Here is a 23,116-nt window from a genome sequence, read left to right on the forward strand (position 1 = left end):
GTCACCTTCTCCATAAGGACTCACAAACAACCCTGCTTAAAAATACGCCACCCCCTCCCCAGCCCCACCCTCTCCAGCTCTTTCTCTGGGGAGTTAATACCTTCAGGCATGTCACGAATTCATGTTGTGTGTCTTGTTTGATGTGTCGCTCCCTCTCTACAGTGTTGGGCCACAGGGGCGAGAACTTTCATCTGTTTTGTTCATTGCTATATCCCCGGTCCCTAGAACAGTGCCTGGCATAGAGTAGACCCTGATACATATTAAGAAATTCTTCCAAATTTCTAGGCAGGACCAACTTACCTGATCTGTACAGTGGGCACAGTGCCTGGAGCCAACAGTGCTTTTAAGAATTGCCAAAAATGAGTGCATTTCTTTTAAAGTCGGGGGCAGGGGGTTGGGGTGGGGATGAGAACTCTTAGGCCAAGGAAGATAATCAAATACATAATGTTATCAGATTCATCCGTAACCAACACATTCCTAAAGGAAAACTGCAATATTGGGGGGGAGGGGAATGCCTGAGGCCACCGGAAGTCAACAGTGGACCTGTTTCTGGGGCTTTCGGGCGAGCCCTGGCGGCGGGAGGGGTGCGGGCCGAGGCGGGGCGGTGCCGCTTTAAGGATGCTCTGCGGGTACCGGCCCCGGGCGGCGCGGGATGCAGCGTGACGTCACGGCCCCGCCCCACGGGGTGATGCTGCAGCAGCAGGAGCAGCAGCAGCGGCAGCGGGCCGGGGGCTGCCCGGCAGGGACCGGAGCTGCGCGCGGGCCAGGCGGGAGCCCGGCCTCGGAAAGGGATGCCTCCTGTCTCGAACCACAGGTACCCGCGTTTCCTCCCCGCGCTCGGCACAGCTTCCCGGCTCCACGCTGGAGCAACTCGGCGTAGGCCCCCGGGTGATCAGAGTGCCAGGACTGGGACTGGAGGTTGGCCCGGGGACCTTTGTTCTTCCTTAATGTCTAACTAACTGACCTGTAAATGGAACCCCCCGGTGTCGCCGCGCCCCCCCCCCACCCCCGGACCGCGGAACCCCCGGCGCACTGGAGGGTAGCGGCTGGCTGACAGCTTGGTTTCACCCTGACCAGCAGGGAGAGCACACACGCTGCCATTTGCCCCAGGCTAACGCTGTGCTCATTGGTGCCAGAGGCCTGGTCCTCGGTCACCTGGGCAGGTGTCATCAGCTTCCGGTTCGCCTCCCGCCTGAGGCCGAACCCTCCAGAGGGCAGGGGCTTCTGGGAGGACCTCTGTCAGCTTCCCAGGATTAAGCTGATGGTGAGTTCATGGCCCAGGGTTCCTGCTTTCTCGCCAGGGCTGCAACGGGAGGCTGATGGCCATTCAGTTCATTCTGATCTCATCAGCAAATAACTCCTCAAATTATTTCTGAGGCTATCATACTGCTTCTGTTTTTCAGCTTTTATAGGGAAGTAGAGTCAGGTGCGAAGGAAACCCAAGTTCAGTGACTGACCAGGGCTTTGGGGATCAATTGGTTGTCAGGGAGGGGCCGGATTCCGGAGAGCAGACATGAGGGATGGGCCCCGAGTCAGTAACCAGTGCATTTAGAACACCTCCTCGGGTCCACGCAGCCCTTCGCTGACTTGGGAAGGTTTCCTTGAAGTATTAGCTTTGGGAATGGTTGGAAGGAAGAGTGGGAAAGGGATGTGGTCCCCTGGGACCCCAGATGCAAAGCCTGTGTCCTATAAAGAAGAGGAGAGATGAGGAAATGATTTGGCTCATAGTAGGGTAATTTTTAGCATTCAAGTGACATGGGCATTGTTATTAATCATTTGTGGTTTAATCGTCCAGTGCCATCTGAGGGATTTGTTCCTTGAAACATCCTCTGTTTTCAAGAAACACGGTGGGCACAGCCTAGAACCTTTGTGGGGCCAGGGATAGACATAGATAGAGATATATATATCTCTATCTATGTCTCTCTCTCTCTCTCTCTCTCTCTCTCTATATATATATATATATATATATATATATATATATTTGAACTGAACTAATGCCCATAGTATGATCAGGATAGCAAGATGGTCTGGTAAATATTTGTATTCGTGTATTAAAATTCTATTTCATTATTTGAAATTTCACTATTTCATTATTTTGAATTTTAAGCATTCTTCTTAAACTTTCATGGACAGCTTTTAATAAATGTATTCTTGAAACGAAATAGGAACGCCGATCCCCCAATTCAAAAATGAATCCTCCGGGAAGACTTCTGGGAAGTCCAGGTTTCATTTCTGGCTTCAGTGCTGGGGCGGGGGGGTAAGGCCAGGGAGTGAGGGTCTCCCTTTGGCTAGAACCGGCTGCGGGCTGTGTTTGAAAGCTAGGGGTGGTGGCTGGGTGTGGTGACGTGGTCACGTCAGAGGCAGAGACACGGGCTAGCCACACAGTTCATAACCCTTTGCAAGAGTGTGCTCCCACCATATGCTGTCTAAATCTGAAATTCTTCCAAACTGGGCCGTGGTTCTTCATTCCAAAACAAAAGGCAAGTTGTCTCTTGCCCGTGCACTAAGTTCCCTTTATGGGGGTAAAATGCTGATGGGACAGAGTGGTGCCCTGTGCAGGCAGGGGCGAGGAGCCAGTGCAGAGGCCAAGAGGGAGTAGTCACCACAGTGGGGAGGGGGGTCTGACCGGACCGGTGGGGTCAGGCCAAGCTCTCCCACACACCTGTGCTAAAGGCCTCCCTTCTGACTTTTAAGCAGATGGTCTCATCACGCAGTATTCAAAGGGCACCTTATTTCTGTGGTTTTAAGGAATGAGTGAAACTCCAGGAAATGCTAACAGGCACCTGGGTTTTTGAAGGCAAGACTGGCCAAAGGAAAGATTTTTCTGGAGTATTTACAATGGGCTGAGCTAGAACAGGAGGAACAGAATCAAGAATTGAGCTTTTTTTTTTTTTTTAAATGAAGTTTGACTTCCTCTTCATAAAGGTTTTTTTAAAAAAAGATTTATTTATTTGAGAGAGAGAGAGAGTGTGTGTGTGTGTGAAGGGAGGGGGGCAGAGAGAGGGAGAGAGAGAGACTCTCAAGCAGACTCCCCTGCTGAACATGGAGCCCAATGTAGGGCTCGACGTCACGATCCTAAGTTCACGACCTGAGCTGAAATCATCAGGACATTCAACCGACTGAGCCACCCAGGCGCCCCAGTTATATTTTTAATGAAGTATACCTTGCCTACACGGTTTTTAGGTATACCTTTTCTTCTTTTAGAGAGAGCATGGGATGTTTCTAAGGTCACAAGGTAAGACATCCTATCCCCAGCTGTCCAGGAAGGAAGAGGAGACCGGGTCTCTGGGTATGTCCATCCCTGGCCTCTCAGTGCGAGATCCATCTCGTAGCAGGGGCGCCTGGGTGGCTCAGTGGGTAAGCATCTGCCTTCTTGCTCAGGTCATGATCTCAGGGTCCTGGAATCGAATCCCGATATGGGCTCCCCGCTCAGCGTGGGGTCTGCTTCTCCCTCTGCCTCTGTTCTCACTCGCTCGCTCTCTCTCCCAAGTAAATAAATAAAATCTTAAAAACAAAAAAAAACAGGGCACCTGGGTGTCTCAGTCATTACGTGTCTGCCTTCAGCTCAGGTCATGATCCCAGGGTCCTGGGATCGAGCCCTGCATCGGGCTCCCTGCCTGGCAGGAAGCCTGTTTCTCCCTCTCCCACTCCCCCTGCCTGTGTTCCCTCTCTCGCTGTCTCTCTCTCTCTCTGTCCAATAAATAAATAAAATCTTTAAAAAAAAAAAAAAAAAGGCAAAACAAAACAACAACATAAAAGAAACCCGTCTCTCAGCAGGGCCACAAGGCCCTTCGTCGCCAGCTCATGCCTCCCCAGTGACTCCCTCTCACCGTGTGGACGTGGCGCCCGGCGGCTGTACGCGCATCTCCTGATGACGCAGGTGCTTCCCGCTGCTTCGACTGCTTCCCTCCACTTTCTACCCAACTCAGGGGCCAAAACTTTGCCTTTCTTTTATCTCTGAGGCCTCGGTGTCTTGGAACTTAGTACTCACCAGATGGGAGAATGGGTGTGTAGGTGAACGGACAGGCGGGTGAGGCGTGGGTGTTTGGAAGGGGGAAGGGCGGACTAGACGAGGAATGGGCGGGGTGTGATTACAGGGGGGATGGATAGGCAGGTGGAAGGGAGAATGAATGGGGAGATGAATGGGCTATCGGGTTAACACGGGGCTCTGCATTCTGCTGGGGTGTCTCTCATTACATCACTTCCACTGCCGGTGTCTTCCGGACAGAAGGAAAACCACCCCTGAGTAGATGGCAGGGAGTCTAGGAGACAAATCTGGAGTGACGAGGCATTTCGGACCAGGGCTTCATAAAGAGCTTACAGACTAGGCATAACATGGTGGAGGGGGTGAGTTAACATCAGAAATCAGAGCTTCATTTTTAAAGCTTAAAAGTAGTTTGGGGGGGGGGGGGCGGGGAAGCCTGTAACATTGATCGTGGTAACTAACAACAGTCCGGGTCCGGAAGCCCATCGATGTTGGGAAAATTGACTTGGGTTGGGAGCCCACTTCTCGGGCAGGAGCTCAAAGAAGCATAGGCAATTGCTTTGTGGTGAGCAGATGGGGTAGGCTGTCACCAGAGCCGGCAGAACCCTTGAAGGTGCCCCTCGTGTGTTTGTCTCTGTCTCTTTCCCTCTGATCCTGGTAGCCTTCCTCTCCTGTGCTTAGTAAAATTGACATCGGCTAAAATGCACGGGTCGGGACGCCTGGGTGGCTCAGCTGGTTAAGCAGGTCATGATCCCAGCGTCCTGGGATCGAGTCCCACATCGGGCTCCTTGCTCGGCAGGGAGCCTGCTTCTCCCTCTGCCTCTGCCTGCCATTCTGTCTGCCTGTGCTCGCTCTCTCTCCCTCTCTTTGACAAATAAATAAAATCTTAAAAAAAAAAAAAAAGTTTAAAAAAAAAATAAAATGCACGGGTCAACGTACTAGAATACGTTCTTTGAATATTTACTGTCTAGATTCATTCTGAAGCAGTGAAAACAGCTGCACCCAGGAACAGGCCTCTAAGTGACTGTTTGCAGACGCCAGGGGGCACGTGCCCAGGCCTGGGTCCTTGCTAATTCTATACCCGGGGCCTGGGCGCGGGGGATGTTCCTCTACAGGATGATCTGAAGACGGAGGCGATCTACCTCTCACCCTTCCTTGTTCTTTGTGTCCCCTGCTTTTTTTTTTTTTTTTTTTTTGGTAAACAGTAGCCCTACTCAGGGTGTCATTCAGGACACGTGGGATTCAGGGTGTTTGGTTTATTTCTTTAAAAAGAGAGGATTTTCAAACAAGAGTGAAGTCTCAGTTCTCCTGACTTGACTAAAGATTCACTCACCCACGGGGGCTGTAAGGAAAGGCCTGGAATTCAACTCAAGCATTTGCTTTTAGGCAAGGGCCCCAGCCTCCCAGGAAGAGGAGACATAGTGACAGGCAGGGAGACCTCTGTGACTTTCCGCCCCGTGAAGGAAAGGCTGTCCCCTGACCGGGCACAGGTGCTCAGGTCCTGCCCCAAGTCTGGTCTCCCCACCTCTCTGCTCCCCGGGGCAAAATTCATCCTGAATATAGGTGCAGGTCCTAAAATAGTCTGGCACCCTTCAGAGCCAGGGGGAGCCCGGCTGCTCCCACCTTCCAGGAGGTTCCTTGCCTGGCCCTCCTTCTGGAGCCTCTTTAGGGGACAGTCCCCTTGAGCTGGAGTGCAGGGACCTGAGGACGGGGATCGTCCCCCTGAGCGGTGAGAGAGCGCCGGCTGTGGCCTCCTGAGCCACATCCCGGAGCAGCAGGCCTCCACCCTGGGGGGCACATTGCTCTGAGAACCCCTCCCTTCCCCCAGGACAAGGATAAGCAGATGCCAGTCGGAGGGGGGGAGCTGGGGGGAGCCACCTGGAAAGATTAACTCTGATGGCGGAGGCCCTGGTGAGTGACTGTCGCCCCCCAAATGGGCTTTCCCCACAGGAACACGCACCGGCCCCCCCTACGATGATCCTCCCGGCGAGCAGCACCCCTCCGGGAGAGGCCCCGTTCCCCAGCTTGGCTCCTCAGGACTTCTGGAGGTCTCAGATCTCGGGCTACTCGGGGTCCGTGACCCGGCATATCAGCCACCGGGCCAACAACTTCAAACGACACCCCAAGAGGAGGAAGTGCATTCGCCCTTCCCCACCCCCACCCCCCAACACCCCGTGTCCGATCGATTTGGTGGACTTTGGGGACCTGCACCCACAGAGGTCCTTCCGGGAGCTGCTGTTCAACGGCTGCATTCTCTTTGGCATCGAGTTCAGCTATGCCATGGAGACGGCGTACGTGACCCCAGTGCTCCTGCAGATGGGCCTGCCCGACCAGCTCTACAGCCTGGTGTGGTTCATCAGCCCCATCCTCGGTGAGCCCCAGCTCAGCCCCGATGGCGGACGGCCTCCGGACACCTTTGAAAGCTTCCAGAATCCTGAGTTGAAGCAGCTAGAGGGTCCCAAGGGGACGAGGGGGAGCAAGAGAGAAGCAATGCTCATGGTCTGGGGCTGTGGGAGAACACCGTGGGGTCACCACACCCCGTAGTTTACGTGACTTTGTCTAAACCAAACCACAGAATGGGCATTTCACAGACCCCAGGGATTCCTGGAGGATCCAAGCCCCAAAGCTTGACGTGGTTTGGGTCTGGGGAGGTCCTGGAAGTTTGCGGATTCCCAAGGAAGGTCATGGCCACTTAGTGTTTTCCAGGGGCCTGAGTGGAAAATGTGAGCAGAAGCCGAGCTATTCCAAGAGTCTGTCTTCCGTGTTTCTAGCCCGGGGCTGTGTGCCCCGAGTGCTTTATTCGCTTGACGCCCTGGGACGTTTGGGGGCAAGTGTCTGAGGGCTGTGACGGGGCTGTCTCTGTCCAGCGCGGCGTGCGGGGTGGGTTGGGGGGGACCCTGGCCGTGACCCCGGCCCGCTCTGTTTCAGGATTCCTACTGCAGCCACTGCTGGGTGCTTGGAGTGACCGATGTACCTCAAGGTTTGGAAGGAGACGCCCTTTCATTCTTGTCCTGGCTATAGGTCTGTTGTTTTGGAACTGAAATAAAGTGGAAAAAAAAAAAAAAAAAAAAAAAAACAGTCCCCAACTGCTTCCTCTTAGAAAAATCTAAAATAGCGTTGACCAAAGCAGCAACACAGATAAAATTCCAGATTTTACACAGATAAAACTCGCTGGGGTGGCAGCGAGCGCCCTGGCACCAGCCCGAGTTAACTGTGGCCATCTAGCACCTTGGCTTTCCAAGAACGAGTTAAGATTTAGGTCATTCCCACTCAGCTGGACCGAATAAAGACCCCAATGCAAGCAAAATCAAGAACAAAACCAAAAAACCAAAAACCGTGATGATTCTGGAGGGGACTTTTCCCATGGGCTCTGCTTAAAGTTTGGTGGAAAAGGAACTCTCGGGGCCAGCCTGGGGGGCTGGGGGAGGACAAAGCTGCTCCGCGGTCCCCGGGCGTGACTTTGTTTCTCCATCCGCAGGGGCCTTGCTGGGCCTCTCGCTCCTGCTCAACGGCAGGGACCTGGGCACGGCGCTGGCTGACTCATCCGACAACCACGAGTGGGGCCTCCTCCTGACCGTGTGTGGGGTGGTGCTCATGGACTTCAGCGCCGACTCTGCCGACAACCCCAGCCACGCCTACATGATGGACGTGTGCAGCCCCGCCGACCAGGACCGCGGCCTCAACATCCACGCGCTCCTGGCAGGTAGGTCTCCGGTTGGCGCAGCGGCGCCTTTCCTGTGGGCATTGCTGATCGCCTCAGTGCAAAACCCAAGTTGTAAAACTCAAATGTGGGGGACACCTGGGTGTCTCGGTCGGTGAAGTGTCAGCCTTCAGCTCAGGTCATTGTCCCGGGGTCCTGGGATCGAGCTCCACGTTGGGCTCCCTGCTCAGTGGAGAGCCTGCTTCTCCCTCTCCCTCTGCAGCTCCCCCTGCTTGTGCAAACTCTCTCTCTCTGTGTCCAATAAATAAATAAAATCTTAAAAAAAAAAAAAAAAACCTCAACTAAATGGATGAACAATGAGCTGATTGAAAATACCTATTTCCAACGATCTAGTTCAGCAGGATTCCGTGTGTTGGCCTGCGCGCCGGCGTGCACGAGCTACGCGTGTGCGTGGGTAAGTCTCCGAGTGCATGCGCCTGCGGGCACCTGATTCTCGCCGTTCGAGGAGTTGCTGTCTACAAAGTCGCTGCAAGCCCTGAGTTCGCCAGCTCGGAGTCCCTGCCCAGGAAGGGGACAGGGTTGGGTCTCACTCTCACCAACCACGTCGGCACTTCAACCTGTTTTCTGCGTTTCTGTCTAAAAACACTTTCTGAACGTGGATCACAGATCCACAAACACGGGTGTGTGGCCGACAGCGCCGGAACGTGTGCCTGAGCAAAGCTGACCTCACGCATGTGTTTGCCCCCCAAGACCCAGCACCTCCTCCTGGATGAGCGCGACCCGCGGGGCGTTTTAAACATTGATGTCACCCTCCCCCAAAAAAGGCAAAAAGTCCACAGAAAAGTGGCATTGTGTCGACAATAAAAAGTTTGGCTGTTCACACCCTTGAGGGCCGAAATAAGGAGGCAGAGCGTCGCCTTGTAGGGCCTCTGTGGACCTGGTGTGTCAGGGAACCGGCCAGGGCTCGCCGCTCTGCCGCACCCGGTGTGATCGCGTGTGGCCTGGGTACTGACCGACCGGTCACATTGGAGTGAACAGGGAAATTGTCACATACAGAGTCTGCCTCTGATGAGGAGTCGAGCACACGTGAGTGCCACGCACTCACATGCACGTGCCACGGACACACACACGTACACCCGAGCTGCATGTGCGGCCAATGGGAGAAACGAGCCTCGGGAGGTAAGACACGAGGCAGGAATGACCGTCGAGCCGCAGAGCCTGTGCGGTTAGCAGAAGGGAGGGGTGCGGAGGGCGAGCCTTACCCTCCGTGACCCCACACAAGAGCGGAGAGCGCTTCGAGAGAACTGACTGCGAAAGGAGGATTCAGTACGATGTTTGCTTATCATGGTATCCCCGGAAAAGCAGTTCGTCCGGCTTTCTTCTACGAAACACGGACTAAAACGGTCCCGTTTAAGAAAGCGTCGGGAAGTGTTTCTAAAGGTCAAGGGGAAGACGTAACAAGACCGGCTTGCGCAGGACCTGGGTGAACACGGGGGTGAGGCCAGCAGCTCCAGGATCGGGAAGGCTGAATCAGTTCTGGGCTTTTCCTCCTGTTCAGCGCAGCGACGTTGGGCAAACTGCTCAGTCTGTCCAATCCCAGCTGTTTCTTCTAGAAAATGCCACGCTGTCTCTGTTTGCACACAGGTGTGGATGGGGGCAGGGAATTTCTTCAGGGGTCTCGGCTGGGCCAGTGCTGGAGTGTGGGAGGGAGCAAGGCGAACCCCGTTTTTTACCTGACAATCTTCTGAATTGTTGCTATTCTTTGTAAAAAGATCTATTTATTTATTTTGGAGAGAGAGAAAGAGAGAGAGCGCGCACATGCACAGATGCACGAGTGGGGGGAGGGGCAGAAGCAGAAAGAGAGATTCTCGAGCAGACTCCACGCCGAGTACGGATGCTGACTCTGGGCTCAATCTCCCCATCCCGAGATCATGACCTGAGCCAAAATCAAGAGCCGGATGCTTAACTGACTGAGCCACCCGCGTGTCCCTTTTTTCTTTTTTTGTTGTGTTAGAATACACATCATTAAAAAAAAAAAATCACCATCTTAACCGATTTTAAGTGAACAGTTTGGTGGCATCAAACACACTCCTGTTGTGGTGGGGCCATCACCACCGCCCACCCCCATCACACACACACACACACAACTTTCTCATCTTATAAAACTGAAACTCTGTCCCCACTGAGCACTAACTGCCCCCACGCCCAGAACCCCAGGCTCTCCGTGTGCTCTCTCTGTCTCTGCCATCTCGACAGCTCTGAGTCCCTCCTGTGGGTGGCCTTATGCGGTGCTTGTCTTTTTGTGACTGGCTGATTTCACTTCGGACAGTGGTCGTCCCTGTTGTGGCAGGTGTCAGAATGTCCCTCCCGTGTGTGCTGGAGTAACGCACCGTTGTGCCCGTTGTGCGCAGAGATCGCCTCCGGCTTCTCCATTCCCCTCTTGCTGGACACTAGGCGGCTGCCACATTGCAGCTCTTGTGACTCACGCTGCTACAGACTTGGGGGGCTTACGGTTCTTTGGGCTTTAAACCAAGATGGGAAGGTGCTGGATCGTACAGTAATTCGATTCTAAATTTTCTGAGGAGCCCCCCAGCAACACCGTTGGGTTACGATTTCCCCCACGTCTCCACCAACACTTACTATTGTCTTGTCGTTTTGATACAACCCATCCTGATGGGTGCGAGGTGGGCTCTATTGTGGCTTCGGTTTGCATTTCCCTGGTGGCTCCGGACGCTGAGGCCCCTCCGAGCGCCTCCCGGCCATCGGCGTGTCTTCCTGGGAGAAATAGCTGGGAAATAGATCTGTGAGTCCTTTGCCCATGTTTGAATCGGGTTGTCTCTGTTTTCAAGGCTGAACGATGTCCCGTTTCTTTCCCGCTTCAGTCATTGTTTTTTTTTTTTTTTTTTTTTTTAAAAAAAAGGTCAATAGAGGTCATCTCAAATCTGACCTTATTTAAGGGCCACAAAATAGCCATTGTGTCTTGGAGAGAGGTGGGATGCTCGTGGGGACCACGAAGGTGGGGAGTTAGGAATACCAAGAGGAGGGTGACGTGAAATTCCAAGGCTTGTAGGGACAGTCGGGGACAGATGAGGGCGCTCGGGCGGGGGGGGGGGGGGGAGAACCGTGAAGTGATGGGTTTCAGGGCCACGTGGCAGCTTGAGGGGCCCGTGCAAGGCTGAGCTGTGTTTGTCTGAGCCCAGACCTTGCCACAGAAGTCCCGCTTCACAAGAGGCCGGTTCTCCCCGAGGCGGAGGGCGGCCGGATGGCACGGGCGGTTGGCATTCGGCAGCAGCAGGAGGAAACGGAGGAAACTCACCTCCCAACCAGCTGGAAATGTTGCTGGACTCGAGATAAGATAAGGCCGCAGTCCCTGGGGTGTAGCAGCAGGGTGGGCCAGGGGTCCTGGGGACGTGGGAGCGGGCGATGGAGAAACAGAACTTTCTGGAGCGAAGTGCTGCTCGCTGGGCACAACATGGCATCGCCCACCTTTTTACGCCATGCTGCGTGAATCAGCTTGACGTGCACCTGTTCCCCGAGGCCGTGGGGTGCCGCGAGCAGGAGCAGAGGACCGGATCCCTGCAGCCTCGTTGTTTCCTGCCGGCTTGCTGAGCCGGAGGGCGAGGGCGGCCGTCCTTGGTCATCATTGGGGGTGACCCCTAGTGGTGGCCGCACATGAGGACGCGGGCCTCAGGCGAGCACCACCAGGGCGGCCACGTGAATCCCACCCCGCACCTGCGTGTGTGGTCTGTGTGTTGGAGAAGAGATATTCCCTGTTTGCCCGGCACTGACCCTGGGGGCTGGGCCTCCTGGAAGGGGACTGTGAGCCAGTGTAGACATTCAGTAATCGGCAAGGCCACGGGTAATTGGGACAGATGTGGACGGGTGGGCACCATGCTGTTTGCTCTGGGGCCAGGCAGCCCCGGGGGGTGGCCCTTGACCAGGAGAGGCCCCCCAGGGGAATCCCATTCTCCTTCACAGTCTCTCTGGGGCTGAGGAGGGACCGATGCCGGATGTGTGTCCTCGCGGCGGATTTGGCCACTGAGTCAGACGCGGAACCACGACTCGCGAGGGCCCTCCCCCACCCCCCTGGCTGCCCGGGGGTACTTAACTCCGCTTCTCTCCCCAGGCCTCGGAGGAGGATTCGGTTACGTGGTCGGGGGCATCCACTGGGACAGAACCAGCTTCGGGAGAGCCCTGGGCGGGCAGCTGAGGGTCATCTACATCTTCACTGCGGTCACCCTGAGCGTCACCACCGTCCTGACCCTGGTCAGCATCCCCGAGAGACCCCTGCGGCCGCCTGGCGAGAAGAAGGCCGCCATGAAGAGCCCCAGCCTCCCGCTGCCGCCTTCGCCGCCGCTGCTGTGCGAGGACGGGGCGGGCGAGCCCCTGCCGTGCCCCGCGGCCGCCGGGCCCTGCGCCAGCTTCTCCAGCCCCATCTCGCCGCTCAGCCCGCTCACGCCCAAGTACGGCAGCTTCAGCAGCAGGGACGGCTCCCTGACGGGCCTCAGCGAGTTCGCCTCGTCCTTCGCCACCTCCAACATCGACAGCGTGCTCATCGACTGCTTCCCGGCCGGCGCCGACCCCTACCTGGCCCTCCCGGGCAGCGCCCCGCGGCCGGCCCTCAGCGTCAGCTTCCCCCGGGCCCCCGACGGCTTCTACCGCCGGGACCGCGGCCTCGGGGACGGGCGGGAGGGGGCCCTGGCCGCGGGCCCCGACGGGGACGTGCTGAGGGTGGGCTCCCTGGACGCGCCCAAGCCGCGGTCGGCCGGGATCCTGAAGAGACCCCAGACCCTGGCCATCCCGGACGCGGCCGGAGGGGGCGGCGGTCCCGAAAGCAGCCGGAGGAGGAACGTGACCTTCAGTCAGCAGGTAGAGGTGAAGGGGGGAGGGCAGAGGTCAGAAGGCGCCGGGGCTGCACCCCGTCGGGAGTTTGTCGGAAAGAGGGGCGGTCGCTCCGGGAAGCCCACCCAAACCCTGCCCCGGCCAGAGGCCTCGGGAAGTCGGTGGGTCGAAGCCCACGAGGACTGCGCGCGGCGGGGGAGAGGCTGGGCCCGCACCAGGGGGCTCCGAGGGTCTGTCGGGGGTCCGGCAGCGGCTTACCGTGCCGGTCCCCGTCCGAGGGACGCTGCTTTGAAACGCGGCCACATTGGCCCCAAGATAGTTTGGGCGCAGAGGGCCCTGGGGTGCGTTTGTCAGAAGCACCCGCAGTGTTTCTCCCAGGGCCCGCCACGCGCATGGGCTGCGGGACTGTGGGCCCCGCAGAGCTCAGTGTCCCCCCGGGATGGACACCCCACGGAGGGCCTGGCGGACGAGTGGGGCCCTCCCGGTGTCCATCCTCAGCCGGCCCCGAGGCTGTCAGAACTCTGGATTCTAAAAGGCAGCGGGAGGCATGGACTGGCCGGTGAAGAACTTTCCAGAAAGCTGTTTGTGTGGTATTTCGTATTCGTCAGATGGGCGGGGAGGCCACCAGCTGACACGTGAGACTCGCCGCCGTCAGAGTCCGTGGTCACCTCCAGTGAAAGAAGGGCTCTGCTGCTCGCTTGAAGCAGACGTAACAGTTCTGGGCCCGCCTGCCCCCAGCAGGGTCACAGGGTGAGGGAAGGTTCTGGTGAGGACCTGGAGCTTCTGTGAAACTGTGCGGCCCTGAGGGCAGCAGGCGGTCACTCGGGGGCACCCCTGCTGCCCTGCCCGGCGTGTCCCTGAGACCCGAAGCCCCCCCAGGCCCCGGAGGGTTTGTTCCTCAGCCAGGCAGCCCCCACCCCCACGCTGGGCCAGGCTGACGGACGCCCCAGTTCGGAGACGCATTTTGAGGTTGTTGTTCCTTTTCTCTTGGGTTAAAGGTCAAGGGCGTCTGTATGTCTGGTTCGCTCTTCTTTGGGCCCGTGCAGCCTTCTTCGTCTTGAGAGTGACTGTCCCTTGCTGTGAGGATGGGTCCTTGTGGCGAAGTCCCGAGGGCACCTCCTGGGCTCAGGTCCGGAAAAGGTCTGAAGAACCGAAACCCACTAGAGGGTTAGGCAGTCCCGTTACCATCGGAAGAAAGAAGTCTAACGGCTCGAGGGTGTTAGCTTCATCTGGTCCCTTGATGACCTCAGAGCGCTCCACAGGAGGTCTTGTCAATGGCGGGTCACCCAAGGCCACTTCCGGCAGTTCAGATGGGCGTCAGATACAGTTCCTTAGTTACGGTTGAAACTCCCGTGCGAATTTTTCTTCTAGGTCCATTCTCAGTACAGCATCATTTATGAGCCTGCTTTTAAAAATTATTTATTTATTTATTTGAGAAAAAGAGAGAGATGGGGGGGAAGAACGAGCACCAGCAGGAGGAGTGGGAGAGAGAAGCAGGTCCTCCGCTGAGCAGGGAGCCCGAGGCGGGGTTCGATCGCAGGACCCTGAGACCATGACCTGAGCCCCCAGCTCTTTGAGGAAAGGAAAGGTCGCGAGTTACCTACGAACGCATCTAGCCTCAGGTGGGCACGCAGGCGTCATTCCAGCGGTCTTCCTCCGGCAGCGTGGTGACAAGCCCCGTGGACGTGACTGCCTGTGGACCTGGTATCCTGGGCTCTTAGCTTCCTCTGGGTCTCCCCACTTGGCCGACAGCAGCACGGGCTCCCTCGGCCCCGGAGTTGGGGCAGCGCCCCTTCCTCACCCCTGCTGCGTGCAGAACGGTTGCCTCCGCAGCTGGTGTCTGGCCAGACCCAGGCAGGGCGACCGAGGAGTGACGCCTTTCCGTGCCAGGAAGGGTTGGCAAAGCGAATCAGGGAGCGGGTTTGCCGCGGGCCTGGTGCTCCTGGGCCCCAGAGAGAGACCCATCCGTGCCGAGGGCCAGGGGAAGTGTGTTTGCTCCCTGCACCTGCTCCCTCGGCCGCCCCAGCCTCCGTGTAGGCGGGAGTCACACCAGCCCGAGAGAACAGGGGACAGATTCCCCAGGCCCCTTGCAATAAGTCCCTTTTATACCCTGCTGTTCCAGAAAAGAAGGGACACTTGTAACATCTGGATTTGAACCGACCCATAGTTCTCATATTTCAAGTGTGTCCCCCATTGGGCTCGGTATCCACTCCCTCTCCGTGGCACAGACGGCTCACCCTGTGGCCACAGTGCAGGCGCCCCCCCCACCACGCCTTGTTCGTGGCCGCTGCAGGTGTGACGAGATGACCTAATGCTGGCTGTCCTGTTCAGGTGGTGCTGCACAGCGTGCGTGTGTGCGTGTGTGTGTGTGCATGAGTGCATGTGTACATGCCGTGGGCATAAGAGCACGAGTGTATGCACGCGTGTGTGTGCACGCACATGCGCGCCCTGTGTATGTGCCCATACGAGTGTGTGCCCGTGTGCGTACATACGTGTGTGCACGCGTGTGTGCGGGTGCATGTGTGTGTGCGTGTGCACAAGTGCGTGTGAACACACGCGTCCCCGGACGGCCGGAGCCCGGTGCCCTGACAAGCGGCCTGTGCGCCCTTCCTCTCCCTCCTCCCCAGGTGGCAAACATCTTGCTGAATGGCGTCAAGTATGAGAGCGAGCTGGCGGGCTCTGGCGAGCCGGCGGGGCAGCCCCTGTCCGTGCGACACCTCTGCGTCACCATCTGCCACATGCCCAAGGCCCTGCGCAACCTCTGCGTCAACCACTTCCTGGGTGAGCCCCTGGCCAACCTCCCCGTGCGTCCGCGTCCCGGCCTGGGGCTCGCTGCGGGGGACGCGGCTGCCTGACCTGGGGCTCTGGCCCTCACCAGCCTCCCAGGGCGCCCCAGAGCCCCGTGTCCTGTCCCGAGGGGACACTTTCCATGCGTGTGGACTCCCCAGATGCCACCCAGGGTGGGGCCTGGGAAGGGCCAGAGAGATGCCTCCTCCAGGCAGCCCCAAAGTAAGCCAGGTTGTCCAGAGAGAGGCACAGCTCTGCCCCCGTGCCGGACACCTGGTCTCCTCTGAGTCCAGGTTCCCGTTACCAAAAGCTTTTCGGACCACTCGCAGTTAAGTGACGGACGCTACTGATGGAGCTTGGGTCTTAAGCCCGTCTGGGCCTCACTGCTGTCTTCCTCCTCAAGCCAAGACAGACACACACAGACACTCCCACGTGCCCACGGGGGCCCGGCACTGGCCTTGAGCCCATGAGCCCTGGCGTGCCGATCGCCATGGAAAAGCCCAAGCTCGCATCTCATTCTGTTCGGGATCTCCTTGCCGTCAGGCTGTCGAGCCTCTGAGGATGATTACAAATTTGAGATGCTCCGGGGCTCTCGAACACTGTGGGATGTAAATCAGGATGTCTCTCTAGAAGGCAATTTAGCAACAGGCAAGAATCTTAAAAATGCCCATAGCCTTTATCTCAGTGACCCTCCCTGGTATTCTTTGCAAGAAGGCAATCGGAGCTGTTACCGGGCATCAACGTCCCAGGGATCCGCCGGCACGATTCCTAAGAGCCAGACGCTGGGGGGCCGGGGCGGGGAGGAGGGGTGCGGGGGGGGGGGGCGGGAAGCAGAATGCCAGCAGTGCAGGGAGGGGTTACATGGAGGCGGGGCGGGTCTGCCTGGTGCAATACTTTGCTGCCATTGAAAAGGGCTGTTTAGGAACACGAAATGGCCAGGGAGGTGTATATGATAGTTACTGGGGTTCAGGAGGTCCAGCAAACACCACCCCTTCCTCTACCAAAGACACTGACACGGGCGTCAGAGGAACGGAGCCCCGCGGTGTCTGCGGGGAGGGGCCCCAGCGGACCTCCATCCGCGTCCGCGGTCACGTGCCACCCCCTCGTGCCCGTGGCGACAGCTCCCCCCCACCTTCTTGTCCCCCTTGCGGAGAGGCGAGCGAGGGGCAGGAGACGGCGTGAGGGGTTCGCTCTCCTCGTGACGATAGTGTTTAGGCAAAGGACAGAATATGACCTTTCACGCCACAGAGCCTGTGTTTATAAGACGATTTGCTTAAAAAACAAAAAAAGAACACGACGACGTCGACCGGTGGGGGACCTGCGCGAGCTTAGCAGAGGTCGCGTGGTCTCCGGGTAGTGAGGCTGCAGGAACTTTCTCGGTCAGGTTCCGGTCCGCACCCACCGTGAATTACCCTGAGCCGCGGTCGAAGCCCCTGTGGGCGGAGGCGGGGCCACAGGGCCGCTGGTCACCAGCCCTTCCCCCCGCCAGGGTGGCTCTCGTTTGAGGGGCTGCTGCTGTTCTACACGGACTTCATGGGTGAGGTGGTGTTTCAGGGAGACCCCAAGGCCCCGCACACGTCGGAGGAGTATCAGAAGTACAACAGCGGGGTCACCGTGGGCTGCTGGGGGATGTGTATTTACGCCTTCAGTGCTGCCTTCTACTCAGGTACCCGCCGCCCTGGGGGGGTGCGGAGGGGGCTCGGGGCCCCCGTGGGAAGGGTGGCTTTAGTGGGGTCGTGGGATGAAGGGAGGTCCGGGTCTTCCCCGTCGTGGGCGTCGCACCCCTGTTTGGGACAACCTGGTTGGGGCCAGCGGGCAGAAAGGCCAGGCCCGGGGAGGGGAGGGCGAAGTGGGGGCATCGGGAGGAACACGGAGGTCACCTCTAGGCGGTCGTCTGCCAGCCCCCCCGCCCCCATCCTTCCCGTGTGGATTCACGTGGCAGCTGGTCCAGAGGGAGGGAAGGGGCAGCTGAGAAGGGGAGTGGGGGGCGGGTATGTGGGGAGAGCCAAGCCCAGAGGCTGCGGGGACCCTGAGGTTGGCGGTGGGGGATCCAGGGGACACACAGGACGCAGAGCTGGGTCCCTAGGGGCGGGGAAGCCTGGGTGCTGGTGGGGCACCGGCCAATTTTCACCTCGGGGTCAGCCCCAGGGTTCCGTCAGGGGCCAGTGGGCGCTTTCGGCCTCGCGGGCCACACAGCCTGCGGGGAAGCACCGGGCGTGCCCCGGGAGGCTCGGAAGCCGCCTCGGATGGACGAGATGCTTCTGTCTGAGGCGCGTGCGTGGCCGAGTCCCAGTGGGACCTCCTTTATGTTTGACGGGAACTGGGATTTCAGACAATTTTCACGTGTCACAAAATACTTGTCTCCTTCTGATTTTTTTTTAAACCATCTAAGAATATAAAAACCGTCCTTCACGCTAGGCCAGCTTGGTTTTGCCTCCCTGTCCTGCACCCCAAGCCCTTCTGCTATTTTGGCCCAAGATCCCTTCACCTGCACCCCCAAGCCCCCACCCCAGGGCCTGCCATCCCTCCAGACCCCCCTGGCCCAGGTGCCCCCAGAGCCGTCGCCCCAGGCTCCCCACCCCCAAGCAGGCCTTCTGGTCTGGGGCGAGCTGCCGGCCAGCAGTAGGGCCAGCCCCAGGGAAGTGGCCCTGGGACACGGAGGCCCCGGGGCCACCGGGCGGGGCGGCGGGCTGCTCATCTGCCTTTCCGGCCCACAGCGATTCTCGAGAAGCTAGAAGAATACCTCAGCATCCGCACACTGTACTTCATTGCCTACCTGGCCTTTGGCCTGGGAACCGGGCTCGCCACCCTGTCCAGGAACCTCTACGTGGTCCTGTCCCTCTGCATAACCTACGGGATTTTATTTTCCACCCTGTGCACCCTGCCCTACTCGCTGCTGTGTGACTACTACCAGAACAAAAAGGTAAGGGTCTCCGGTTTCTGCTTCGGGTCCCGAAGAGGCCTGCCTGGGCCTGGCGGCCTGGAGAAACCCCACCTGAGACGTGGCCCGGGGAGCAGCCCCGCACGGGAAATGGGGGGCCCATTTGAACATTCAGAAAGTCGGCTGCTGAGCGCAGAGCATAAACGTGAGCAGGGAGAGGCCCAGGGAGGCCCCCCCGTCCGTGGGGGAGGATCGCGCAGCTGGGACAGTGGCAGGGGAGGCCCACCCCTTCGTGTCCCCTTCTGGCAGGTTTTGGGGTCGCCTGTTAGCACTGGGCCTCGGGTGAGGCAAGGGAGGCCCACCTGGGACACTAAACACTCAGTGGTCAAGGTCAACAGTAGGTTAACCCGGTATTTCTAAAGAAAGAATGAGTGCGGAGGCTTCAGCTGATCAGAGTGTCAGGACTTTGAAGACGGGAAGTTGCCGCCCCCGGAGTCTTGCTTGTAGAGTCTTCTAGAGGCTCACATTCCAGTCAGTCTCTGCCCAGTCGCAGGGCTGAGGCCTAGGCCAGAGGAAAAGCCAGGAGACTCGGTCCTGTCTTTATGTACGATTCTGACCTTTGGCTCAGTGTGGATTGTCCTTGAGCGGCTGGCGGAGCTGGGGGCCGCCGCACACCACCGTGCCGTCCGCCCACTCCTGGTGGGGGCAGTGTGTCCCCAGAGCTGGGTCATCGCGCCGCCATCAATTCAGAGCCCAAAGAAACCGCGTGCCCACGAGCCGTCCCCCTTCCCGTCCTTTTGCTCCCAGCCCCCGAGACCACGAAGCCACTTTGTGCCTCTCTGCATTTGCTTGTCGGGACGTGTCACGGAGGTGAACCCGTGTCACACTCGGTGTCATATTTTCAAGATGCATCAAGTTGTGGCCTGGGGCACGGCTTCCTTCCTTCCTGCCCCGACGATGCTCCCATCAAGGATTTTTTTTGCTGTAACTTGGAGATTTGAAAATACTGCATTAAAAGATCACCCTGACCCCTGGGTTTCTCACACCACCCCCCTTTTGATTTGGGGCTTTGTCGCCTCCCCCAGGCCTGGCCCAAGAGGCATCCTGAGTAGTTTTAGGGGCTTCCAAGTATCTGATGAGTTCAGCTGGGGCCGGCTCTGAGCACAGTGTGTTTTGGGAAGAGTCACATCTGCCTGGGACTCCAGGCGTGACAGTGAGCTGGCCTTTGGGCCCGAGGGTGGCAGCCGTGGCGGCCCCTCCCAGCCCCTTCCCTGCCAGCCGTGGGACTTCCGGACACGCTCACAGGCAGTGGCCACAAGGACAGCACCTCCCCCCGGGTCGGGAACGGTGGGGACAGAGACTGTGATAGCCGGAGAGTGAGCCCTGTGCTGCCAGCCCAAGCCTGCAGCAGCTACGAGACCCCGGCGGGGAGAGGACTTGAGTGACGCCACCCCTGCTAGCTGGGGCCTCTGCTTCCCCCAACCCCCCGTGGCCACCATCCCCTTGTCCGTTCCCTGCAGGCCCGAGACCCCCTTGACTGGGGAAAACAAACTGGGGAAAAAAGCCAGCTCTTGGCGGGAGGCTGCCCCACCCTGTGCGAAGGGACGCCCAGAGCCTCGGGTCGCCCTAACTGAATTTGGTCAGCACTCCTGGAAGCCTTGGGCCGCTTGCTTGTAGAGTCTTCTAGAGGCTCACATTCCGGTCAGTCTCTGCCCAATCGCAGGCTCAGGGCTCACCTGTGATCACCAGCCCCCCACCCCCCGCACGCCTGCTGAGGCCTTGCCGACTGTTGCGTGGCCATGGGGGGAGGCCCACTTTCCCCAGGACACACGCTGTGCGCATTCACACAGCACCTTGCGGGTGCCACAAGGACACGAAGGTCCAGATGCGGGAGGCCGGCCCCAGGCAGTGCACACAGTGTCTCGGGGGTGGGGGGCACCCATCTGCTGCCTCATGGGGGGTGGTGGCCCGTGCGGGGAGCAGAGGGAGGGGACCCACCCCACCTCCAGCCACCATCACTCCAACAGCTCTGCTCAGAGGCATGTCTTCACCCTCAAGCCCCCATTTGGTGCCAGGGTGGCACGGAAGGAACGTGGCCTGTCCACCCTGGGGGCCACAAGGGGCTCGGCAAAGCAGCCCAAGGAGCAGGCACAGAGCCGTGAGAGGCTATTTCAGGGCGCGCAGCCGACAGAGGCTGGGAGAGGGGATGAGCCAGGACGCGGAGTGCCCCCCCAGCCCGGCAGGCCGCCTTTCTTTCAGGGGAGAGGAAGGCCAAGGCCAGGCCATCGGGGCCGGGGAGAGCCTCCGCGCCGCCTGGGTCTGCGGGAGCGTCCGCCGCCGTGAGTCGCGGATTCTTCTCGCTGGCGTCATCTCTCCGAGCACAGACGTTACTAAGCTCTTGGCTGAACTCCCGGCGCGCGTCGGCGCTGGAAAGTGTGAGCCGGTGGCGCGTGGACCGCGCGGGTGCCCGGGGCCTGCAGGCGACGCGGGGCCGGGTCCCGCCGCGGCCCAGGGCTCCCGCTGACGGTGTCTCCTTCTGGGTCAGTTCGCAGGGTCCGGCGCGGACGGCACCCGGCGGGGCATGGGCGTGGACATCTCCCTGCTCAGCTGCCAGTACTTCCTGGCCCAGATTCTGGTCTCCCTGGTGCTGGGGCCTCTGACCTCAGCCGTGGGCAGCGCCAACGGGGTCATGTATTTCTCGAGCCTGGTGTCCTTCCTGGGCTGCTTGTACTCCTCCCTGTTTGTCATTTATGAGATCCCTCCCAGCGACGCCGCCGAGGAGGAGCACCGACCCCTCCTGCTGAACGTCTGAGCCCCGAGCCCCGGCCTTGGCCCCGAGCCCGTGCCCGGGGGTCTGGAGCAGGCCGCCTGGGGAGAAGCCCGAGGCCCGGGTGGACGTGGGACTGGCTTCCTGCGGAATGTACATATGTGATAAAACAATAAACGGCGGCCGCGAAGCCTACGGTTTCTCGTCGTGGCTCTCCCAAGGGTGGAGAGGTGCCCTGGGGAGTGGGGTGCTCCCCGCGGGGGCTCGGGGAAGGGACTCCGAGGTGGGTGGAGCTCAGTGGCCTTCATCTGGCAGCACGTTGCCACCCCGGCCCCGCCGGGAAGACATCGGCGATGTCTGGAGATGGTTCTGGTTGTCACAACTCCGGTGCCTACCGTCCGGAGATGCCTCGGAACTCCCACCGTCACAGGACGGCCCCCACAACGAGGAATGCTCCAGCCCCAGAGGTCAATCGTGCCGAGGTGCAGAACCAATCTCCTGCCCACTGATCCCAGAATGGAGTCAGAGTGCGCAGTGCTTTTGGGTCAGAAGGCCTCGTGTCCATTCATTCAGCCATTCATTCATTCATTCATTCTTTCGTTCTCCCCCATCCATCCATCCATCCATCCATCCATCCATCTGTCCATCCGTCCATCCCTCCCTTCCCCCACCCTACAGACAGCCATCCAGTGCCCTGGGGGTGCAGGCAAGGGTAGGTGCTGGGGTCCAGCTGTGAGCAAGTGTCCGCCCTCGTGGAGCTGGTGTAGGAGGAGGCAGACAATACACGGAGGTCTGTGCCCGAGGATGGCGGTGAGTGCTGTGAACACCAGCAGGGCAGGAGGATGCGGTGACAAGGTTGGGGAGTGGCCTGTGCTAGGGAGAAGGGCAGTGCCCTGGTGAAGAGAGGAAGACATCTGAGAATGGAGGTGTCAATCTGTTTGGTGTGTTTGAGGGATCATAGGCTCCAAAATGCTTGAGTCGCAGCACGTCTGGGAAGGTAGGAACCTCCAGGAGGAGGAGCAGACGCCCTGGTGAACGCGGATCTGTCCTCTAACTTGCCCCACCCACCTGCACCCACCATCTTCCAGTTGATGGACCTGCATGAATCTCAGACTTCTTGTGTCGAGGTCCTTTGCCATGTGTCTTCTGGTCATCTTCCATCAATCGACTCCCTGAGCTGGCCGAGGCCCCTTCCTGGTGCAGCTGGGCGGGCTCTTCTCCCCGAACTGTGAGTGCTGGCCGACTGTGCCGTGAGGGGGTGGGGTGTGGCGGGCCACTCGTGCACCTGCCCGCTGCACTGGTACTGGGCCTGGCTCCCAGCACCCCCACTGCATTGTCCCTATATTCTAGGGACACATAGGAAACACTGATCACAAGTCCCCAAAAGCAATGGGGGTCCTGGGCCCACCGCCAGCCTCTAAGGAAAGTCTGAGGTTTATGGGCTGCTGACATGTCCTGTCGTCTTTCTGACAAATCAGGGACAGTAGGTGTAACCCCCCCCGGACTCTACAGGGCACCTTACCCACCTCCCCACATGAGCCACAGCTTCCCCAGTGCCATTGCCTGCTGGGCTGCTGAGCCTATTGAGGTGGCTCCTGTGGGGTCCCTGGAGTCCAGGCGTCCACTCTCTGCCAGGATCTCTGCCCCCTTCCTTGCCCCCCTCAACTACCCTTCCTGTGCAACCTCCACCCCTTCCCTCTTAACACTTTCGGCGGGGGTGTTTCTCGGAGCCTAAGGAACAGGGTCTAAACTCTTCACGCCCGACGTGGGCCCTGCCTGTCTTCCCAGCCCGTGCGGCCCCAGAGCCCCCTCTGCCACAGATGTGCTCATGCTCTTCCCACAGGTGAAGTCTTACTACCTCTTCGCCGCCCATCGACTTCTGAATCATCGACTTAGATCCATCTAAAACGCCACCTCCTCCGTGCAGCCCGCCCTGGTCGGAATCAGTGAGTCCTCTCTCTGTGCCTTTGTGTCATGCCATTTTACCCTTGGTGGTTACAAGCTAAGTGAAGCAGGTCTTATGCTCCCTGATCCACGTGTAGGTGAAGCAGAGAATTTGGGGGACTTTTCAGTCATCCAATGCCTTTGGGCCTCCTGTTTGTCGCATGGTTTTCCTCGGACCCCAGACTCCTCCTCCCCGCACTTACATTGCTTTCGAGAGCTTTAGATGTTTTAGAAAATGTGGTGTTGGAT

General features: G+C 58.8%; 1 protein-coding gene across 4 annotated transcripts; it reads left to right on the top strand.

Moving 5' to 3' along the window:
* The first annotated feature begins 648 nt into the window (after positions 1 to 648).
* Positions 649 to 22,844, top strand: SLC45A1 (solute carrier family 45 member 1). 4 transcript variants are annotated; one of them, XM_059138465.1, is made up of 9 exons: positions 649 to 814; positions 5,936 to 6,356; positions 6,914 to 7,006; positions 7,464 to 7,688; positions 11,773 to 12,515; positions 15,116 to 15,269; positions 16,765 to 16,941; positions 17,993 to 18,198; positions 22,767 to 22,844. In XM_059138465.1, the coding sequence occupies exons 1-9, from the start codon at positions 653 to 655 to the stop codon at positions 22,827 to 22,829; spliced, it is 2,244 nt and encodes a 747-aa protein (XP_058994448.1). In that variant the 5' UTR covers positions 649 to 652; the 3' UTR covers positions 22,830 to 22,844. The 4 variants fall into 4 exon arrangements, with proteins under 4 accessions (XP_058994448.1, XP_058994445.1, XP_058994446.1 ...); XM_059138462.1 differs by lacking the exon at positions 22,767 to 22,844 and adding an exon at positions 20,702 to 21,118; XM_059138463.1 differs by lacking the exons at positions 6,914 to 7,006; positions 22,767 to 22,844 and adding an exon at positions 20,702 to 21,118.
* Positions 22,845 to 23,116: the final 272 nt, after the last annotated feature.

This window comes from Mustela lutreola, chromosome 10 (genome assembly GCF_030435805.1).
Source record: "Mustela lutreola isolate mMusLut2 chromosome 10, mMusLut2.pri, whole genome shotgun sequence".
Taxonomy (NCBI): domain Eukaryota; kingdom Metazoa; phylum Chordata; class Mammalia; order Carnivora; family Mustelidae; genus Mustela; species Mustela lutreola.

Excerpts from the sequence above, each read along its gene's own strand:
- SLC45A1 (XM_059138462.1), top strand. The coding sequence starts at position 653 with ATGCAGCGTGACGTCACGGCCCCGCCCCACGGGGTGATGCTGCAGCAG. Across the intron at positions 815-5,935 it reads CCTCCTGTCTCGAACCACAG|GAACACGCACCGGCCCCCCC; the intron begins GTACCCGCGTTT and ends CTTTCCCCACAG. Across the intron at positions 7,689-11,772 it reads CATCCACGCGCTCCTGGCAG|GCCTCGGAGGAGGATTCGGT; the intron begins GTAGGTCTCCGG and ends TTCTCTCCCCAG.